The sequence below is a fragment of the Prionailurus viverrinus genome, chromosome D3 (genome assembly GCF_022837055.1).
Source record: "Prionailurus viverrinus isolate Anna chromosome D3, UM_Priviv_1.0, whole genome shotgun sequence".
Lineage (NCBI taxonomy): Eukaryota > Metazoa > Chordata > Mammalia > Carnivora > Felidae > Prionailurus > Prionailurus viverrinus.
In genome coordinates this window covers 13,135,058-13,152,707 of record NC_062572.1, presented here as the reverse complement: position 1 = coordinate 13,152,707, position 17,650 = coordinate 13,135,058, and the positions used below count along the sequence as shown (strand labels likewise).

Genomic DNA, 17,650 nt, shown 5'->3' with positions numbered 1-17,650 from the left:
GCCCCATTATTCTTCACAGTTTACACAGACCATCTCAGTTACTCTTCACCACCACCATATTACTACTTTATTTCATAGCTGAGAAAGAAGCGAGGGTCATGCAGTTAGTCACTGGCGTAGATTGAACTTGAACCTAGACAGTCTGTTCTTAAAGCCCATCTGTGCTCTTAACCGGAATCCATGGAATCAGAGACAAAAGCATCTACTCCTCACAAAGACCTACTAAGTTTTATTTGTGAACGTACTCTCTAAAAGAACTTCTTTATAGAGATAAATTTTCTAAGTTTCATTTAAGCTTTGCAAATGCTTTAAATCATAAATGCTGCTTTTTTTTTTTTAAACATCAATCTTTTTACTTTAGCTTGCTTAAATCATTGTTTGTTTTCCCTTTTAGACTCTTAGCACAACCTAACAAACGGTTTAAAATCTGGCAAGAAAAGCAGCCCCAGATGCAACCACTCCACTTCCTTGACCCATTGCCTCTGTCTCAGCAACCTGGAGACAGTTTGGGAGAAGTCAATGATCCATACACCTTTGAGGATGGCGACATAAAATACATCTTTACGGCAAACAAGAAATGCAAACAAGGGGCAGAGAAAGATTCCCTGAAAAAGAATAAGGTACCATTTAACATAGAGGGTGTCCAGCATGGTGTGGGTTTTGATCTCTGTCAGTACAACGTGTGTGGGAAAACTTCTGAGGCAGAATGTTTGAGATAGTCTTGCCTGATTGCTCTGTCCCCATATTCATGCTCTTGGTACTATTGTATTGAACAGCGTATTGTTCCTTTTTATGTCATGGCTCACCTTTGTTTAAGAGTCCGCTGAGCATAAATGAAGCCTCATATTTTCCAGGCTGTAGCTTGTACAGTGCATGCTTCCTCTCATACGCTAATTCTGGTTGGCCTATGCTCCCTGCTCCCTTCTTTTTAATTATTATTCCAAAACACCCAAAATGTGAAGAAAAAATAGGCTGATGACAGTGTCTATTGTTTATTGAGTGCTTGGTATGTCTACCATACCAAGTGCTTTATATATGTGTCTGAATTAATACCAACACTACCTCCTGGCTTATGTCGGTATTACTTTTACTGGTTTCATTGTCATAAAATCGAGTACTGGGGGTGTGTGCTGTCTTGAGCCTTAAATTTTATAGCATTCCAAAATACTGGGCCATTTAAAGAGGTATTCTTGAGAGTAGAGGAAATAGGACAATTAAGAAGCCAGTACCGTTCCGGAAAATGCTTCCAGGATTCCTTTACAGAGATCTGTCTGGGTCCAGAAAGCTCGAACCGCAATTCAGCATCTAAAATGTTATTAAAGGCAGCTTTTAACACCACGGCAGGACTGTAGTCAAATGCCACCAGTACTGATTAGCCATAAAACCCAGATTGACTCAGAATATGCCATAGGATTGGAGGGAAAGTGTGGGAGTTTTGGGTTCTGTTTAAATTCAGGGAAAAGGACCGATCTTTTATTTCCCTTGGTTGCATAGACCATGGTTTATCATACTTGTGCTCATAACAAGTTCCATTTTCCCCTCTAATTCTTTGTGTTCTCCCTCATATTCCACACTTTGGGTTGGTGTTCATGTGTTTTGTTTGGCTGAATTTATTATACAGTCAGAGGATGGATTTGGTACCAAGGATGTCACTACACCAGGTCATTCCACGCCGGTGCCTGATGGGAAAAATGCCATGTCTATTTTCAGTTCTGCTACTAAAACAGGTGTGTACAATGATTATTTGCCTCACTTGGATTGTTGCTAAAGTAAAATGCAAGGGAGATGCTTCTCAATTTAGAATTATTTTTACTGTAATACCAATAATTTGATCTCATCTTGAATTTTTCATTGTTTGTTTTTCAGTTATTTTCAAAACTGATAAACATATTTGGAAATGATTGTCTCTAAATTTAACTGAAAACCTAGGGAAAAAATTCACAGGCAGGTCTGCTCGTTGAGACCCATGTCCTCTCCTCGGTCCTCTCTCGGTGAAGTTGTTCATTCTGGGTCTTCGCCTCCTTCCCTGCAGATGTCCGGCAGGACAGTGCTGCTGGCAGAGCCGGCTCCAGTAGCCTTACCCAGGTGACAGATCTGGCACCTTCCCTGCACGACCTAGACAACATCTTTGATAATTCCGATGACGACGAACTTGGGGTGAGTCTGCCATGGCTCCACAAGCAGAAACTTCCCGAATTGGGAGGATGTGTGTCGCTGTTGGAGTTCCTCCTTACTGTTTGGTCTGCTGGATTTGGGGGCCCTGTTTCAGGTTCAGAATCCTCTTCAAAAACGTTGGTATACCTTGAAAGGATTCTAAAAGCGGCTCGTGTCGTCTCTAACACGCCTTGGGTTCTGTTTGTTGATGGTTGGTTTTTTTGTTTTTTTTATTATTAGTGTTATTCCTGTTGTAAATATTAAAATCTTTCACATTCAGTATATGTGCTGCCGAAGCGAGCACAAAAATCTTCACATTTAGTTTAAAAACGTTTTTTTTAAAGACTGAGTACTTTTTTTTCTTTTAGGTTTTATTTATTTATTTTGAGAGAAACAGAAAGCGAGTGGGAGAGGGGCAGAGAGGGAGAGAATCCCCAGCAGGCTCTGTGCTGTCAGCACGGAACCCAACATGGGGCTCGAACTCACAAACCACGAGATGGTAACCTGAGCCGAAACCAAGAGGTCGATGCTTAGCTGACTGAGCCACCCAGCTGCTCCTTTCACAGTTAATTTTTAAATCCTTCTAACTATCATGAGACTAGTAGAAGTGTATTATGTAGACCCTTTAGCTCAGATTTTAAAGATAATGCCCATAACGTTTTATTCATCTCATCAGTCAGAAAGTAGTCTACATTTTGAGAGATAGACAAGTATGATGCATACTTTTTAAGGTTATGACACCGTAGTGGGGAAGTAGGATTTACGTACAAAGAAGTTAAATAATACCAGGTATGATGTGGTTAAAGTGACAGATAAAATTTAAAATTCTTGGGTGAGCAGCTGGACTGAGTCAGGAAATCTGTGTCCTCATCCTCCTAACCACCTCTGTACTTTTGGGCAAATAGAAGTACCTATAGTTTCTGGGGGGCCTAGAAATGAGTAAGGTAGGCCCTCTCTTCAGAGAAGTAAGTTTATTTTTCTATCACTTATGTATTTACCTTCCTTCCCTTCTGCCCTTTTCCCATATATTTGTTAATCACTTGATGATCAGTTCCGTTGTGACATGTACACGAGGTTACAAATATTACCACCCTTATACTTGAGATACTCACAGACCTCAGGAGAAATAGCTTGTAAATAAATGTAAACATATACTTCAAAAATACACACACACACACACACACACACACACACACACACACACACACGTGCGCGTACTTATTACTGAGAGTGTAGTAATTGACTTGCGTCTAAAGATGCTGGGTGTTCAAGTACGAAGTGACAGGCAAACAGTGTTTAAGTTAAGGCTTAAACTTTAAGTAGGAATCAGAATTCTAAAGCCTGTTCTCACTGTAAAATAAAATGTATCTGATTAACCGATATTATACACTATTAGTAATGTAAGTACTTAGAAGATGATATCATAATGGCCTCCAAGAATGGATTTGACTTGAGATGTGGAAAGACCGGGTTATTGAGATAGAGGGGAGAGACATCAGTTCGAGCCTGGAATGAGCCTTGATTAAGCAACAAGAATGAACTAGCTTGGGGTTGGGGGGATAAAGAACAGACCACTGGTCTGCTCTCTGACTGGTGGGTAAAGATTGACAAGGTTAAGAAGGTTTTTGACCATCCTTATGGCTTTGGACTTTGAACTCGGCCTGTAATATGTTCCTCTGTGAAGGCTGCTGATTGTGGACCTGAGCTGGCTTCCATCAGTCTCTTACACAGAAAGCAGGGGTACTGTTGGGTAACTTTCGTTGGATTAAAACACAAGGACCTAAATTCAGGCAGTGGCTGCATGAAGGAAAAGGACACGGCAAGGAGAAAAACATTAGTATGAGAAATGACATGTTTCCTTGTGGTAGATCCGGGCATCGGAGAGCCATTTGGAACGTGACTGTCGCCCTAAAGCCGGGTATTGTCTGGGATTGGTTTTGATGATCCTTAGGGTTTGGTCAGATGCTTCGGTAGTGATGGTGGGGAGGAAATATGAAAAGGAATTAAAGAGAAGTAGAAAGAAGTAAGAAAAGGGAAAAAGCAAGCATTTCAGAGCAGCTGGGGACTGTTCACACCACCATCCCTAGTGATTCCTGTTGGTGTCCGAGTCCCGGCACTTATACTCTCTGTATAAATCATGTATTCCTGTTGGACTAAATGAAGATACATTTACTTTTTTTTTTTAATATAGTTTTAGGAACGTTAATGTGTGATGGAGGGTTGGAAATTTTTAATCTAATTTTCATTTCTCCGAAATGTTTGTTCACTCTGATTTCTAGCCTGGCATTTAATCAAGAGAATCATTCACCTTAGAACCGTTTTTGCAAATTTGTCTTACTGATAACTGGCATTATGTGGCTGTTGTCCACGTTTCATCTCAGATGTCTTTGAATTTAATTTCACACTTCAACTCTATGTCATTGAATAAATACACATAAAGGCTTTCTGTTTGTGAGAATCTTTTTTCCTTTGGTCACCAATTCATTTGAGTTCTTAAAGATAATCTTGCCTATTAAAAGACTTAATTTATTTTGAATAACAAAGAAAATTCCTCTGCATATTTTAGTAATTTTATATGATATGGTTATTTTTTATGAAGAAGAATAGTAAATGTGGGAACAGGAGTAGAAGATACACGTTTGTGTGTGTGTGTGTGTGTGTGTGTATGTGCGCGCTTGTGTGTGTGTGCGTGTGTGTGGTGAAAAATGAAAGCGTAATACTTTGGGAGGACTTGAGGTCACTTCTTTTAACTGCCTGCTTCCAAACAGAAGGAAAACCAGACTGATAATTAATTACTACTTGGAGGCACCACCCTAATTTAATTATTGTGTCCCTGAAACCACTTCTCTAATCACCTGGGAGGAAGATTTGCTTAAGGTCTGCAAGTTCTGCTTTGCTGGTGCAATCTGCCCTTACAAGATCTGTGCAGAGATTTAGTCACTCTGGTTTTCATTCTTGATAAGCTTGTAGCCTTCTCCTTTGCTTCACTGTCTGCTGGTATTACCAGAAGTTCGCTTGGTAAATCCTGTGTATGTAAGGAAGCATCTTCCCTTCATTCCAGAATATCAGTAGGCACATGTTAAGAAATAGTTGACTAATGGGGCGCCTGGGTGGTTCAGTCGGTTGAGCGTCTGACTTCAGCCCAGGTCATGATCCTGCACTTCAGGCGTTCGAGCCCTGCGTCGGGCTCTGTGCTGGCGGCTTGGAGCCTGGACCCTGCTTCGGATTCTGTGTCTTCCCTGCTGTCTGCCCCTCCCCCACTTGCACTCTGTCTCTCTGTCTCCCAAAAATAAACAAACATTTAAAAAAATCCAAAAAAAAAGAAAAAGAAGTAGTTGTGGCTCTACTTGTATACACGTGTGTTGCCCTGTTTTAATAATAATAATCTTTCCTTAGGCTGCATCACCTGCGCTGCGCTCATCCAAAATGCCTGCAGTTGGGGCAGAAGACCGGCCTCTTGGGAAGGACGGAAGAGCTGCTGTTCCGTACCCACCAAGTAAGAAAAGGAAATTGAGCTTTGCCGTGCTATTTACAACTTACACAGAGTGTTCTCATACTCACTGGTGCCTTATCTGAGACTCCCCTCTCCCTGCCTCTTTTCTTTTAACGGAATATTAACTGCAAGTGAAAACTTGTACAAGTTAGAATTCCTTCAGTGGCAGGCAGCTAAGACACCATCTTCGTTTGAATTCCTTTTGCTTTTGTTTTCAAATTAAGAATTAACTTTTGTGGTTTAAAATGTGGAAAAACATGTTTTAGGTTTGTTTCTCTAATAGCCTTTTTCGCAGTAGAATAAATGGTACTCAATGATTTTTAGAATGATATTCCACTATGAGAGTGTAAGATGTTTCAATTTTCGTAAATTTAATTTACACAAGAATGATGAACATTTGTTTTCTATGGTCCTTTTCCTAATTCATACTGAGCTTTTTGTGTTTCCTTTTGAGATCAACTACTTTATTATGTTTGATGACAAGAGGAGGAACTTCTCTCCCCCCCCCCCCCCAATTATTCTTCACCCTAAGAAACTACATGATTCTACGAGAGAAAAGAAAGTCAGGGTAGCTTATGTGGATACTCTGAAGCAGAAACATAATTCCATTGCAAATCATTCTTTAATACCTTCTCATTAACTTCAGCTGGTAATGAGAACAAATTGAGGGGAAAAACCACTATGTCATAGGGATGAGTCAAAAAGTTTTATGAACCTATAAATGTGTGCTGATTTACTCAAATGTAGAAGTGTGAAGTATACAGAGATTGGATTTTGACAGCTTTAGGAGATCCATAGCTTTTTAAAATATGCAAAGCTTTCTCAAGCATGACATGTATGAAAATGAATAATGGTAGCCAGCCAGTCGCTGTGGTTTTTTTTAATTAAACATTTTTCTTTTTTTATTACTCTGCACTGCAGAATTTTGCAAACATGGAATTCACAGATTAAAAGAAACAATGTTAGGATAGATACCTATGGAATAGGTCAGATGAATGAATTTTTTCCCTTGTTTTGAACCAGTTAATCCGCTGCCCTTTTTGATATTAAGTGATAATGTAGCGATGTTAAATGTTAAAATGTCTGACGACTTGTCCAAGATCATTGGACTCAAAATATTGCATTCAGAAACCACTCTGCTAGGAAGTGTCATTGCTCAGGAAAGTATATGGTATGCTTTCTTCTCTCTCTCATTTTTATTCAGAAAATAATTGTTTCAAAAAGAAGCTACTCAAAATTTTATAATAAAGTACAGGTTATAAAAATTAATTAATTTGCAATATAGCAAAAATATTAGCATTAGGATAATACATCTATATAAGAGTGAATGGGATCTTTTGAAGTGCGCGAAGTATGTGTGAGGAAATATGTGGAAATGGACATATCTGCAATATCTCCTCCCGCAACATGACAGTGAAATAGCGTGGCAAGAAGTTCTCATCTTTATTGTACATGGAGGTGGAAGACAGACATATTATAAAATTCAGTGTGTAGAGCAGCACCATCCAATCTAATAGAAATACAGTGTGAATTGAGCGCCACATAGCAATTTTAAATTTTCTAGTAGTTGCATTAAAGAACACAGAAAGAACCATGTAAAATTAATTTAAATAATATGTTTATATAACTTAATGTAACCAAAATAGTGTCATTTTTACATGTAATCAGTATTAAAAATATTGAGGTGTTTTACATTCCCTTTTTGAACTAACTCTCTAGAACCTGGTGTATATTTTATACGCACAGCGCATCTCAGTTTGGACAGCACCTGGTTTGCGTGCTCTAGAGCCATATGCGGCAGTGAATACGGTCTTGGATGGAACAGGTCCACAGTTACCCATTTGTATATGTCATAACATAATAATGAAGAGAGCAGCACACAATAATAACTAGGTTTGGTTTAGCACCAAGTCTGTGTTAAGGTAATGTTATACCAATACATACAATAACACACCTCATCTCCAGTCCATTCTGGTAGCTGTTCCCGCTCTTGCTTTAACATTTTTAGAGGGAAAATCCAAGAGGCAAGCCATGGAGGAGCCTTTCTTTTTGGAGGACCAGAGTGTTTCTCTGGTTTCTGTCGTCTTTCTGTTTCATCCATGTCGAGTGCAGTTTGTTTTTTCATCTCAAACGTTGTTTAGGGTCATATCTTTTCAGAAATTCCTTGTAACTTAACAGCATTTTCATCTTTTTGCAGTCAAAAGAAAATGGGCATGGCGGACTAATTATTACTTACTTCATCACTTATTGAATGTTTCGGTGTTATGTGGCAAAGTGTTGACTTCCATGCATACGTTATGTTATTTAATGTATATCAAAAAAATAGGAAGGTAGATACGATTACCATTTGGCAGATGAGGAACTTGAAGCTAGAGAGGCTATGAGTCTTCCTTAAGAATATCTGACAATGGGGCTCCTGGCTGGCTCAGTCAGTGGAGTGTGTGACTCTTTTTAAATTTTTTTTTACATTTATTTATTTTCGAGAGAGAGAGAGCACAAGTGGGGGAGAGGCAGAGAGAGAATGAGACACAGAATCCGAAGCAGGCTCCAGGCTCCGAGCTGTCAGCACAGAGCCCGACGCGGGACTCGAACCCACGAACCGTGAGACCATGACCTGAGCCGAAGTCGGACGCTCGTCTGACTGAGCCACCCAGGTGCCCCTGGAGTGTGTGACTCTTGATCTCAGGGTTGTGAGTTGAGACTCCCATGTTGGGTGTAGAGATTACTTAAAAATAAAATCTTAAAAAAATACAGATTTGGTATTAAGAATGCTGAAGGCCACTTTTTAAAGTGAATCTCTGGCAAGTGGAATCTCATTTTCCATACTTTCTTGTGTGTGTTCTTTTTTTACTTTTGATAAAAAATGTCATGGTTCCTGAGGTGTTGAAAATTGACATATGCAGCTTTGTTAGGTAGCATCAAAGAATTTAAGGATCCCCAAGTGGGAAACGCCTTTAGTACATTTCTTAGAGAAAATTTAGACACTAATTTAATAAAATAATTCTTGGTAAAATTTCATGCATAGCCAGAACACCTGTATGTGAAGGAAAGCCTTTAAGTTCGTTGTCATTTTAACACAAAGAGAATTTGTACAGTTTATTTTCCAAATATTTACTTGGTGATTAAGATCTATAGTAGGAGTTTGAAACTTTTGTGAAGCAGACTTAGAGTTTAAAATGTTATACAGAAACATTAATTTTGTTTTAAATTGATCAGTAGTTTGCTCTTTGGCTTGGGAAAAGGAGTAGAGACTGAAAGATAAAGGTGATGGATGTACTTCAAGTGTAACCTAACTCAGTGTTAAAGCCTTCAGTCTTGTTTCAAGGAAAACTATTGATCTGGTGGCTGCTACATTTGAAGACCATGTTTCCTTCTCAGACTCCACTGGTTCTCTGGGATTTTCTGGCTTGGCTTGTATCCCCAGTTCCATGAATTGTCAGATTCCTTAAGGGTAAAATACTGTCCTAGCAAGAAGGTGCCTTGAAGATCTACTCGGGGGGGGGGGGGGGGGGGGTGGCGGCAGCGTTAGTTTTTCCTCTTTTCTCTCTTTTTTTCTTAATTGGCAGCAGCAGGTACCATTCTGTATAATGGTAATAATACCATTATACAATAGGTATAATAGTCCTATTATAGGAAATAGAAGTGGAAATAAATGATGAGAGTCAAAGTTGGGATCTGAAATCCTGTCTGTTGGCCTCTTCCTTCCCTTGTTTTATAGAGGAGCACCTAAAGCCTTATTCAGAATTATATAGTTGTTTAACTGGGAAACATGGTAAAGATCATCTGGTACAGAAGTTCTCAGCATTCTTCTGCCTCCACATGGCAGAGGCTTCCCCCCCCCACCCCCGCCCTCCACAAACAGAGGAAAGCCGGCAAGCCTGGTGAGAATCACACATTTAGTCCAGCCAAGTAGGTGAAGGATCGGAGGCCCTGAGGGCGGAGGTGACCTGACCTGACCATAGCAGTGCTGAGCTGTGAGCGCCTGGACTGCGGAAGCGTTCCCAGTGCTGCCGCCATGCAGCTCTGCCTCAGACTCTCTAGCGCAGGGCAAAGCACAATGTAGTTACTCCAGAAGTCCTCTCTTAGTCTGTTCAGTGGTTACCGTTTGCCTCTTCACATGTTGAAGCTACTTGGGCACCTGGGCGGCTCCGTTGGTTAAACGTCCTACTCTTGGTTTCGGCTCAGGTCTGATCTCACAGTTCGTGAGTTCAAGCCCCACGTCAGGCTCTGCCCTTGACAGTGTGGCGCCTGCTTGAGATTCTCTCTCTCTTTTTCTCTCTGTACCTCCCCTGCTTTCTCTCTCTCTCTCTCTCTCTCTCTCTCTCTCTCTCTCTCTCTCAATAAATAAATAAACTTAAAAAGTTTTTTTAAAAAGTCTTGTAAATGTTGACGTTGCTAGAAAGAGCAATGTGATGGGAAATTGGGACATCAGATAGCTTTCCAAAACCGTGATTTAAATTCATGGCTCCAAATTTGTAAATAAATTTGCTGTACAGGACACCCCCTAGTGGCCAAATTTCACAACCACAACTGGCATTGCATTATATTCGCCTCAGCTTTGAAGAGTCAGTCATTGCCTTAATGAGCCACTGTTCATGATGGTGGCCAACCTCAGGTATATGAAAATGCTTTTTAAAAAAAGGATCGAGAGTCACTGTTCTCTGAGTATTTCCTAAAATATCCTTTTTTTTTTTACCAGTTTATTTTTAATAAATCTTTTGAGTCTAAGTAGGATTATTAAACCTAACTGTGAAGTTTCATTTTAATGTCAATATGGAAAGAGATCGTGGAACCATTTCCCCAAAGAGCAGTGAGTGTGGTGGATTTTTCAAACTAGCTAAGTAATTACTACATCTAAACCACCTTCCAGCTCTAAATTTTTATTTTTTGTAGTATAAGTGCCTGATGGATTTTCCATGTAAAATTTGCTAGATGACATTTTTATATAATTCTGAAATATTTCATACATATTCGTAAGCAGAGATAGAACTTTTAATAAAGTTATTCCGTCAGATTTCTTTCAGCTTCTACTTATCTCCTCTCCTTATGCTTTTCAGGCAATCATTTGTTAGAAGAAAAATGTATGTTATGTAGACTTTGTCCACTTAATTAACGTGAAATCAAATCATAAAGCATCAGGGGGATAGTGGTAAAGTTCCAGAAAGGATAGTTTTCTGGTGATGACCTTATTCTTAGAAACTTCCATTATTAATATTCTATGGTGTAACTGATACAACCATTCAATTAGCATTATTTCTGATGCAAGTAGGGCGCCTGCCTATGAACTGGGATGTTTTAGAAGTCCTGCCTGTTAAAATATTACTGTTTTTTCTTTTCTCTCTCTCTCTCTCTCTCTCTCTCTTTATCCCTCCCTCCCTCCCTCCCTCCCTTCCTTAGCAGTTGCAGACTTGCAAAGGATGTTTCCTACCCCTCCTTCTTTGGAACAGCACCCTGCATTTTCTCCTGTGATGAATTATAAAGATGGAATCAGTTCAGAGACAGTGACAGCATTAGGCATGATGGAGAGCCCTATGGTCAGTATGGTTTCAACACAGCTCACTGAATTCAAAATGGAAGTAGAAGATGGATTAGGAAGTCCCAAGCCAGAGGAAGTAAAGGTAATTGCCAGTATATTAATCTTACCAGGGCAGGGCAGGGCAGGGCAGTTTTTAAGCAGATTCATATGCATCTTCAAGATAGTATTATCTATATGCCATACATACCTAAGTTCCTAGGCATCCTCGCAGTGGATCGTGAGGTACATTGTGTTGTATATAAATTATAGTGTCTTGATCAACTTATAATTTTGGCATTAGCATGTTCTGCTGACGAATGAGAGAAATGCTGAATTCCAGTCATTGTTGTTGCTGTTGTGGTGTCCTGAGTTGTTCACCGACATTATCACTGGCCCCCTCTTGTCGTCACAGGACTTTTCATACGTGCACAAAGTTCCAACTTTTCAACCTTTCGTGGGTTCCTCCATGTTTGCTCCACTGAAGATGTTGCCGAGCCAGTGCCTGCTACCTCTGAAGATACCTGATGCCTGTCTGTTTCGGCCTTCGTGGGCGGTGCCTCCCAAAATTGAACAGCTGCCCATGCCGCCTGCAGCCATTTTCAGTAGAGACGGTTACAAGTACGTGCCGGGATCTGCATCGAGCTACTGGCCATGTGAACGGGTTTTGAGCTTAACTAAATATTTGTCTACAGTGATGACATCACATACCATTTAAAACTTTCCTTTCTTGGCCATTTGTGTTTTTGCGCACATTATTTTGTATCGAAAGTGTACATGTCTTCTGAACCAAATTTCGCGTACACAGATAAATTAAGGTTATTTGTATAGAGAACCACGGTGTTCGTGCTCATTCCGTATCAAATCACTGTCTACCACGAATCAAACACTAGATTGGAGCTTAGGATATATTACTTACTTAAAAATACTACCATTTTGGGGTAGTATTGGTAAGTACTTGGTTTGTGACTTGATGAGTCCAAGTGTGTTTACTGAAGGCACTTTAAAATGAAGTGATAACATGGAGACTTTCTCTGATGCTGACCCCACGTCATAAGAAAGCAGCAACGGAGGTGGTAGGAGAAGAGGAAGGAAGAGGCTGGGTTTACGGTAGCTTGGGCACTTTTCACTCTGTCAAAAAACAGTACTTACATCAACAACGCAGAGTCCGTTTACCCTATGATTCATAATTTCTTAATAAAATACATGCTATAAAATAGAAGGCCACAAACTCAAGTTTCTGTCAGGACCAGGCAAGCAGTGTACGGACAACGTGGACTGGGGAAAGCAAACGACTTGACAGCACCAATGGTCAGTGTCCCCCAGCGGGATGGCAGGGACGGGCAGGGTCCGTGATGGACCCACTGAGAGAAGGCCTCTTTGGAAGTCACTGTTTGCCGTGCGGTGACAGCACATAGTTCACACAAGGATGTGGGAGCCTGGAGATCTGCATGTTTATATACATTTCCTTTTTACAAACGGTGCTAATTAGTTCAGAGTAACATTTTAGGAACCAGTAAGACAAGAAGACAAATTCCAGATCCAGTCTGTGGGCTCTATTTGTGACATCAGATAAAACCATCTTGATGAAACCAACGTTAGTGTCCCAAACGGGCTTTATGCTCACGTGTGCGAAGTCAGTAGGGGATTGAAAAACCGCGACGCAGGTGTGGGAGAAAAGAACCCAGACTTGGGAAGGCACCGCTGTGCTGACATAGGACTCTATTCCTGCTCCTCCCTTTTTTGTTTCCTCCTGTCTGTGACCTTAAATGACCATCTGATCGGAGTCTCCCCTTCTTTAAAATGGTATAATCCCGCCCTCCTTCCCACACAAGATTCTCGAAAGGCTCCGGCAGCTAATGGTTGGGGAAGTATTGGGGCAATGACGACTCACCAGCAGTGTGAAAGAGTGTGCTCGAAAGGCCCCTGGTGGTGACCCCCCTGGCTGGTCTCCTGCTGCCGTGCTCCGGCTGGACTCGGTCTTATTTAAATAGGGCCTGGTGCAGTACAGTGGAGCCCACCGGCCCGTACACGTTGCCGTGCCCTTCTCAGCAGTGCAGCAGCTCCAGGGACCCGGTGGACGGTTTAATCTCCTACACACAGAGGCTCCTCAAAAACGTGAAACGCAACCCGTTGCCGTATGGGCGGTTAAAAAATAAGTGATTTAGATCACTGCTTATTCTGTTCAGTCTGCCAGTAGCCATCCCAAAGATCCTTGGTATCCTTAGCTGGCACTGTTAGGAACTTCGTTCGATGAAGTATCGGCACACCTTCCAGAATGGCCGCCCCTGCCCCGGTGTCGTAGCTGTATGCCTCTTGAAATGTGGCCAGTTGAGACCAAGACTGAACTTTTGGTTTTATCTAAGTTGACTTAAACTTTAGCACGTAGGGCAAGCGGCAGCCTTATTGGCCAGCAAAGTTCTAGACTGTGTGAATTCCTTCTGCTGGGGCCTCCCTCACCCTGGCCACCCCTTTGCCACACTCAGCACGCTGGTGCTTCCTTGCTTGACACCTGTCTTACTGGCTGTGAGCTGACTTTTCTTCTGCCTTTTTACTGTTGACTACCTGGCATCTAGCATAGTGTTGGTCCTCAACTCATTTTTATCGAATGGGGAAAAATCAGGTTACGGTGCAAGCTAAACCATTCTTACTACCTAGGGAGCAATTCCATTATTTGGGTTTTCCGTTAGGAGCCATAGTTCCTTTTCTGATCTGAACTGCATAGTAATTCATAGGGTTTTGTCAAACAGGAAAATGTGAAAGGAGTCCAATTAGGGTAAAGATCTTTATTACGCACTTATTATTTTGGTCTCTGAGATAGCAGTGATTGCTAATCAAGGTTTCTGGGTCATTTTTTATCTGTTCTCAGCGATACCACTGTGCCTCAGATTTACAATTTCCTTATAGTGCTTGATGTAGATTTTTTTAGGCTGGTAGTTGAGGCATAGCTAATTAAAAATCACAAGAATTTATTTGAAGAGCCATTGCTTTGTGACATTCTTCTTTCAAATTGTAAGTGAATGAATATGTAGTTTATTGGAAGAACATTAGTTTAAGCTCAGTATTAATAGATTTCAAAAGAATAATAAGCATCAAATGAAATCTGTGTTCTTTTGATACCTTCTAATTGGACAGAATGGTCTCGTGCTGTTTTACATGTACATCTAAGAGTGTATATCAGAAAACTTTTTTGCAATAAAAAAACAGCAGAACATTGCAGGCACTGTTTTGTGCTCTATGTGGCTATTCCAAGAAGAAGTCATTGCTTATGGAAAAATAGGTAACACAGTGCTATCAGTCTCTGGGAACCGAAACAAATTGTGCTACCAGTAACGCATAGCATATTGAAAAATTAAAAATGAACTAAAATTGCCTACCACTCCACAGGAATCTAGAAGTGTGGAAGCTGCAATATAGGATGTGTGCTTGTAACTCATCTAATGAGTACTAAGGCCTCCTAGCTACACACGTGATATTTGTATTAATTGTAGTGTAGCACTGGCCAGTGGCTTTCTTACAACTGGATTCCCTCATGGTGACTCATTATTATAAAAACACAGGCCTAGATAGGCCTGTATTTTGAAAATAGAAGAATAGTGCATTTTCATGTGTGTCTGACTTAGAATCATATATGGATCATCGCCTTAGAGAGCAAGTACGGTGGCAGACTTTCCATTTCAAGAAATGACAAAAATGTAATTGCCAGTTAGATCCAGATTTTATCCTATGGCCTTCTAGCTGATTTAGCATCTGAACTCGTGTTACAGTTTCACGTAGTAGTTACGGTTTTTCAAAACTACCTTGACCGGACTCAGCACCATGTTTTCTTCTAAAATCAGTGAAGTTCCTTTGAAAGATTAGCACGAAGATCGCGCAGATGTGGAATAAGCAGAAGGAAGATGCTGTGGTGTATTGCTCGTCATGCCTTGCTGCTTGCTTTCCCATCCGCTTCACTGGCTTTTTTGAGTGCTTTTATTTTTTTTAAGAAACACTGGAATATACCCAGGGATGGCATGCGTGAAGGCTGCGGCGTGCGGGCGGGCGGGCGGGCGGGCGGGCGGGGTGACCGTGAGAACCCTGGCAGTCTGTGACGAGCGCGCGTTCTCACTCGGCATTCTCTGTTGCAGCAACGTGCCTAGTGTCGGGAGCCTAGCAGACCCAGACTACCTGAATACGCCCCAGATGAACACGCCGGTGACGTTGAACAGCGCTGCCCCAGCCAGCAACAGCGGGGCAGGAGTTTTGCCATCTCCAGCAACCCCTCGCTTCTCTGTCCCCACACCGCGAACCCCCAGGACCCCAAGAACTCCCAGAGGAGGGGGCACTGCCAGTGGTCAAGGGTCGGTTAAATACGACAGCACCGATCAGGGCTCACCTGCCTCTACTCCCTCCACCACGCGGCCCCTTAACTCTGTGGAGCCTGCCACCATGCAGCCGATTCCCGAAGCCCACAGCCTCTATGTCACCCTGATCCTCTCAGACTCCGTGATGAATATCTTTAAAGACAGAAACTTTGACAGCTGTTGCATCTGTGCCTGCAACATGAACATCAAAGGGGCAGATGTTGGGCTTTACATCCCCGATTCTTCCAACGAGGACCAGTATCGCTGTACCTGTGGGTTTAGTGCGATTATGAATCGCAAACTTGGCTACAATTCGGGACTCTTCCTGGAAGATGAGTTGGATATCTTTGGGAAGAATTCGGATATTGGTCAGGCCGCGGAGAGGCGCTTAATGATGTGTCAGACTACCTTCCTTCCTCAGGTGGAGGGATCCAGAAAGTCCCAGGAGCCACCTATAAGCCTCCTCCTCCTCCTCCAGAATCAGCATACACAACCTTTTGCTTCACTGAGTTTCTTGGACTACATTTCCTCCAACAGTCGCCAGACTCTTCCCTGTGTGAGCTGGAGTTACGACCGGGTGCAGGCAGATAATAATGATTATTGGACGGAATGCTTTAATGCCTTGGAGCAGGGCCGACAGTATGTGGACAATCCCACGGGTGGAAAAGTAGACGAAGCGCTGGTGAGAAGTGCCACTGTGCACTCTTGGCCTCACAGCAATGGTAGGTTTTCCAGAATGCACACTTACTTTGCAGATTTTCTTCGTATGGTGGTAAATTATAAGCTTTCTTTGTTATAGGACAAATCTCAAATTTCACTTCTTCAGAAGAACTAAAGTGAGAGCCCTGTTGATAATTATTCTAAATTTAAGGACTGGAGAAATGTTTCATATGGAAACACCTTTTGAGCAGAGGAATTATTTTTTGAAAACTTCCTATCGTGTTAATTCCTATGGGCCATTGGCACTGGAAACCGGTGGCTGCTAAGTGTCAGAGTTGTCGAGACTATACGGGATACTAGTTTGTACACCCTTTCGTGTTTACATCCACCCATTCCTCTAGACCGGTTTTCCATGGTCCTTCCTCCATGAAGCCTTCTGCCCATTTACAGAGCACTTTTTCCTTCCTCTGGTTTTCCAGTGCTTTGTATCTTACAACAGTGATCACGGTTTACTTTGCGTTGTGGTTCCCGAGGCATGTCACTGGCTCTTCTGTTGTTAAAAGCTCCAGTTGACAAATACCTGTGACGATGAGCTCGAAGTGGGCCACGGAACTTGCCATTCGCTTCCTTTATTCATTCGCTATTCCGTGATGCATCCTGGGGGATAAAATGACCGAAAGAGACAAGGTACCTCTCGGAGGGACTTTCTGATCTGTTCTGGAAGATGTACATTAATCAAATAATTACACGAATTAGCATATTATTAGAAACCATTATAAGCGATGAAAGCATGGGATAAGGAGAGCATCCCTAGACTGGGGTCAGGGAAGACCTCCTTGAAGAAGTACTAACGTTAGAGATCTCAGTACTGATTAATTGGATAAAGAGAGTGGAGAGCAAGGAATTGTGTCCCAGGTAGAAGGAGCAAGAGTGAAGGCCCAGAATTACGTAGAGCTTGGGGCTTTCAGAAAACTGAAGCCAGCTTCCAGTTGGCTAGATTTACAAGAACCTTTTGAGACCTGCTGGGGCTGGGGGCTTTATCCCAAGAGCCCTAACAGGTCATTGATGGGTTTATGAAGAGTCATTGCCATCAGATTTGTGCAGTTAAGAAACAGATACTCTCAGGGGGTGCCTGGGTGGCTCAGTTGGTTAAGCACCTGACTTTGGCTCAGGTCACGATCTCATGGTTCACGAGTTCGAGCCCTGCGTTGGGCTCTGTGCTGACAGCCTGGAGCCTGCTTCAGATTCTGTTTCCGTCTCTCTCTGCCCTTCCCCTGCTCACGTGTTCCCTCTCCCTCTCCCTTCTTCCCTCCCTCCCTCCCTCCCTCCCTCTCTCTCTCTCTCTCTCTCTCAAAAATAATAATAATAATTAATTTTAAAATAAAACAGAGAGACAAATACTCTGACTTCGGCGCAGGCTGTGGATTTGGAAATGATAGGAACGGTGGAGAGACTACAGGTTTAATGTAGTGGCTCAAATAAATAATA

General features: G+C 41.9%; 1 protein-coding gene across 2 annotated transcripts in view; it reads left to right on the top strand.

Annotated features, from left to right (window-relative positions):
* MED13L (mediator complex subunit 13L) overlaps positions 1-17,650 on the top strand; it is a 307,503-nt gene that overhangs the window by 260,765 nt on the left and 29,088 nt on the right. The window contains exons 11-17 of one of the 2 annotated variants that reach the window (XM_047828831.1): positions 395-620; positions 1,622-1,727; positions 2,033-2,157; positions 5,551-5,650; positions 11,048-11,265; positions 11,575-11,780; positions 15,287-16,224. In XM_047828831.1, coding sequence (XP_047684787.1) covers positions 395-620; positions 1,622-1,727; positions 2,033-2,157; positions 5,551-5,650; positions 11,048-11,265; positions 11,575-11,780; positions 15,287-16,224 — 1,919 coding nt within the window. Of the gene's footprint in view, positions 1-394; positions 621-1,621; positions 1,728-2,032; positions 2,158-5,550; positions 5,651-11,044; positions 11,266-11,574; positions 11,781-15,286; positions 16,225-17,650 lie in introns of both variants that reach the window. The other variant, XM_047828830.1, reaches the window with a different exon arrangement.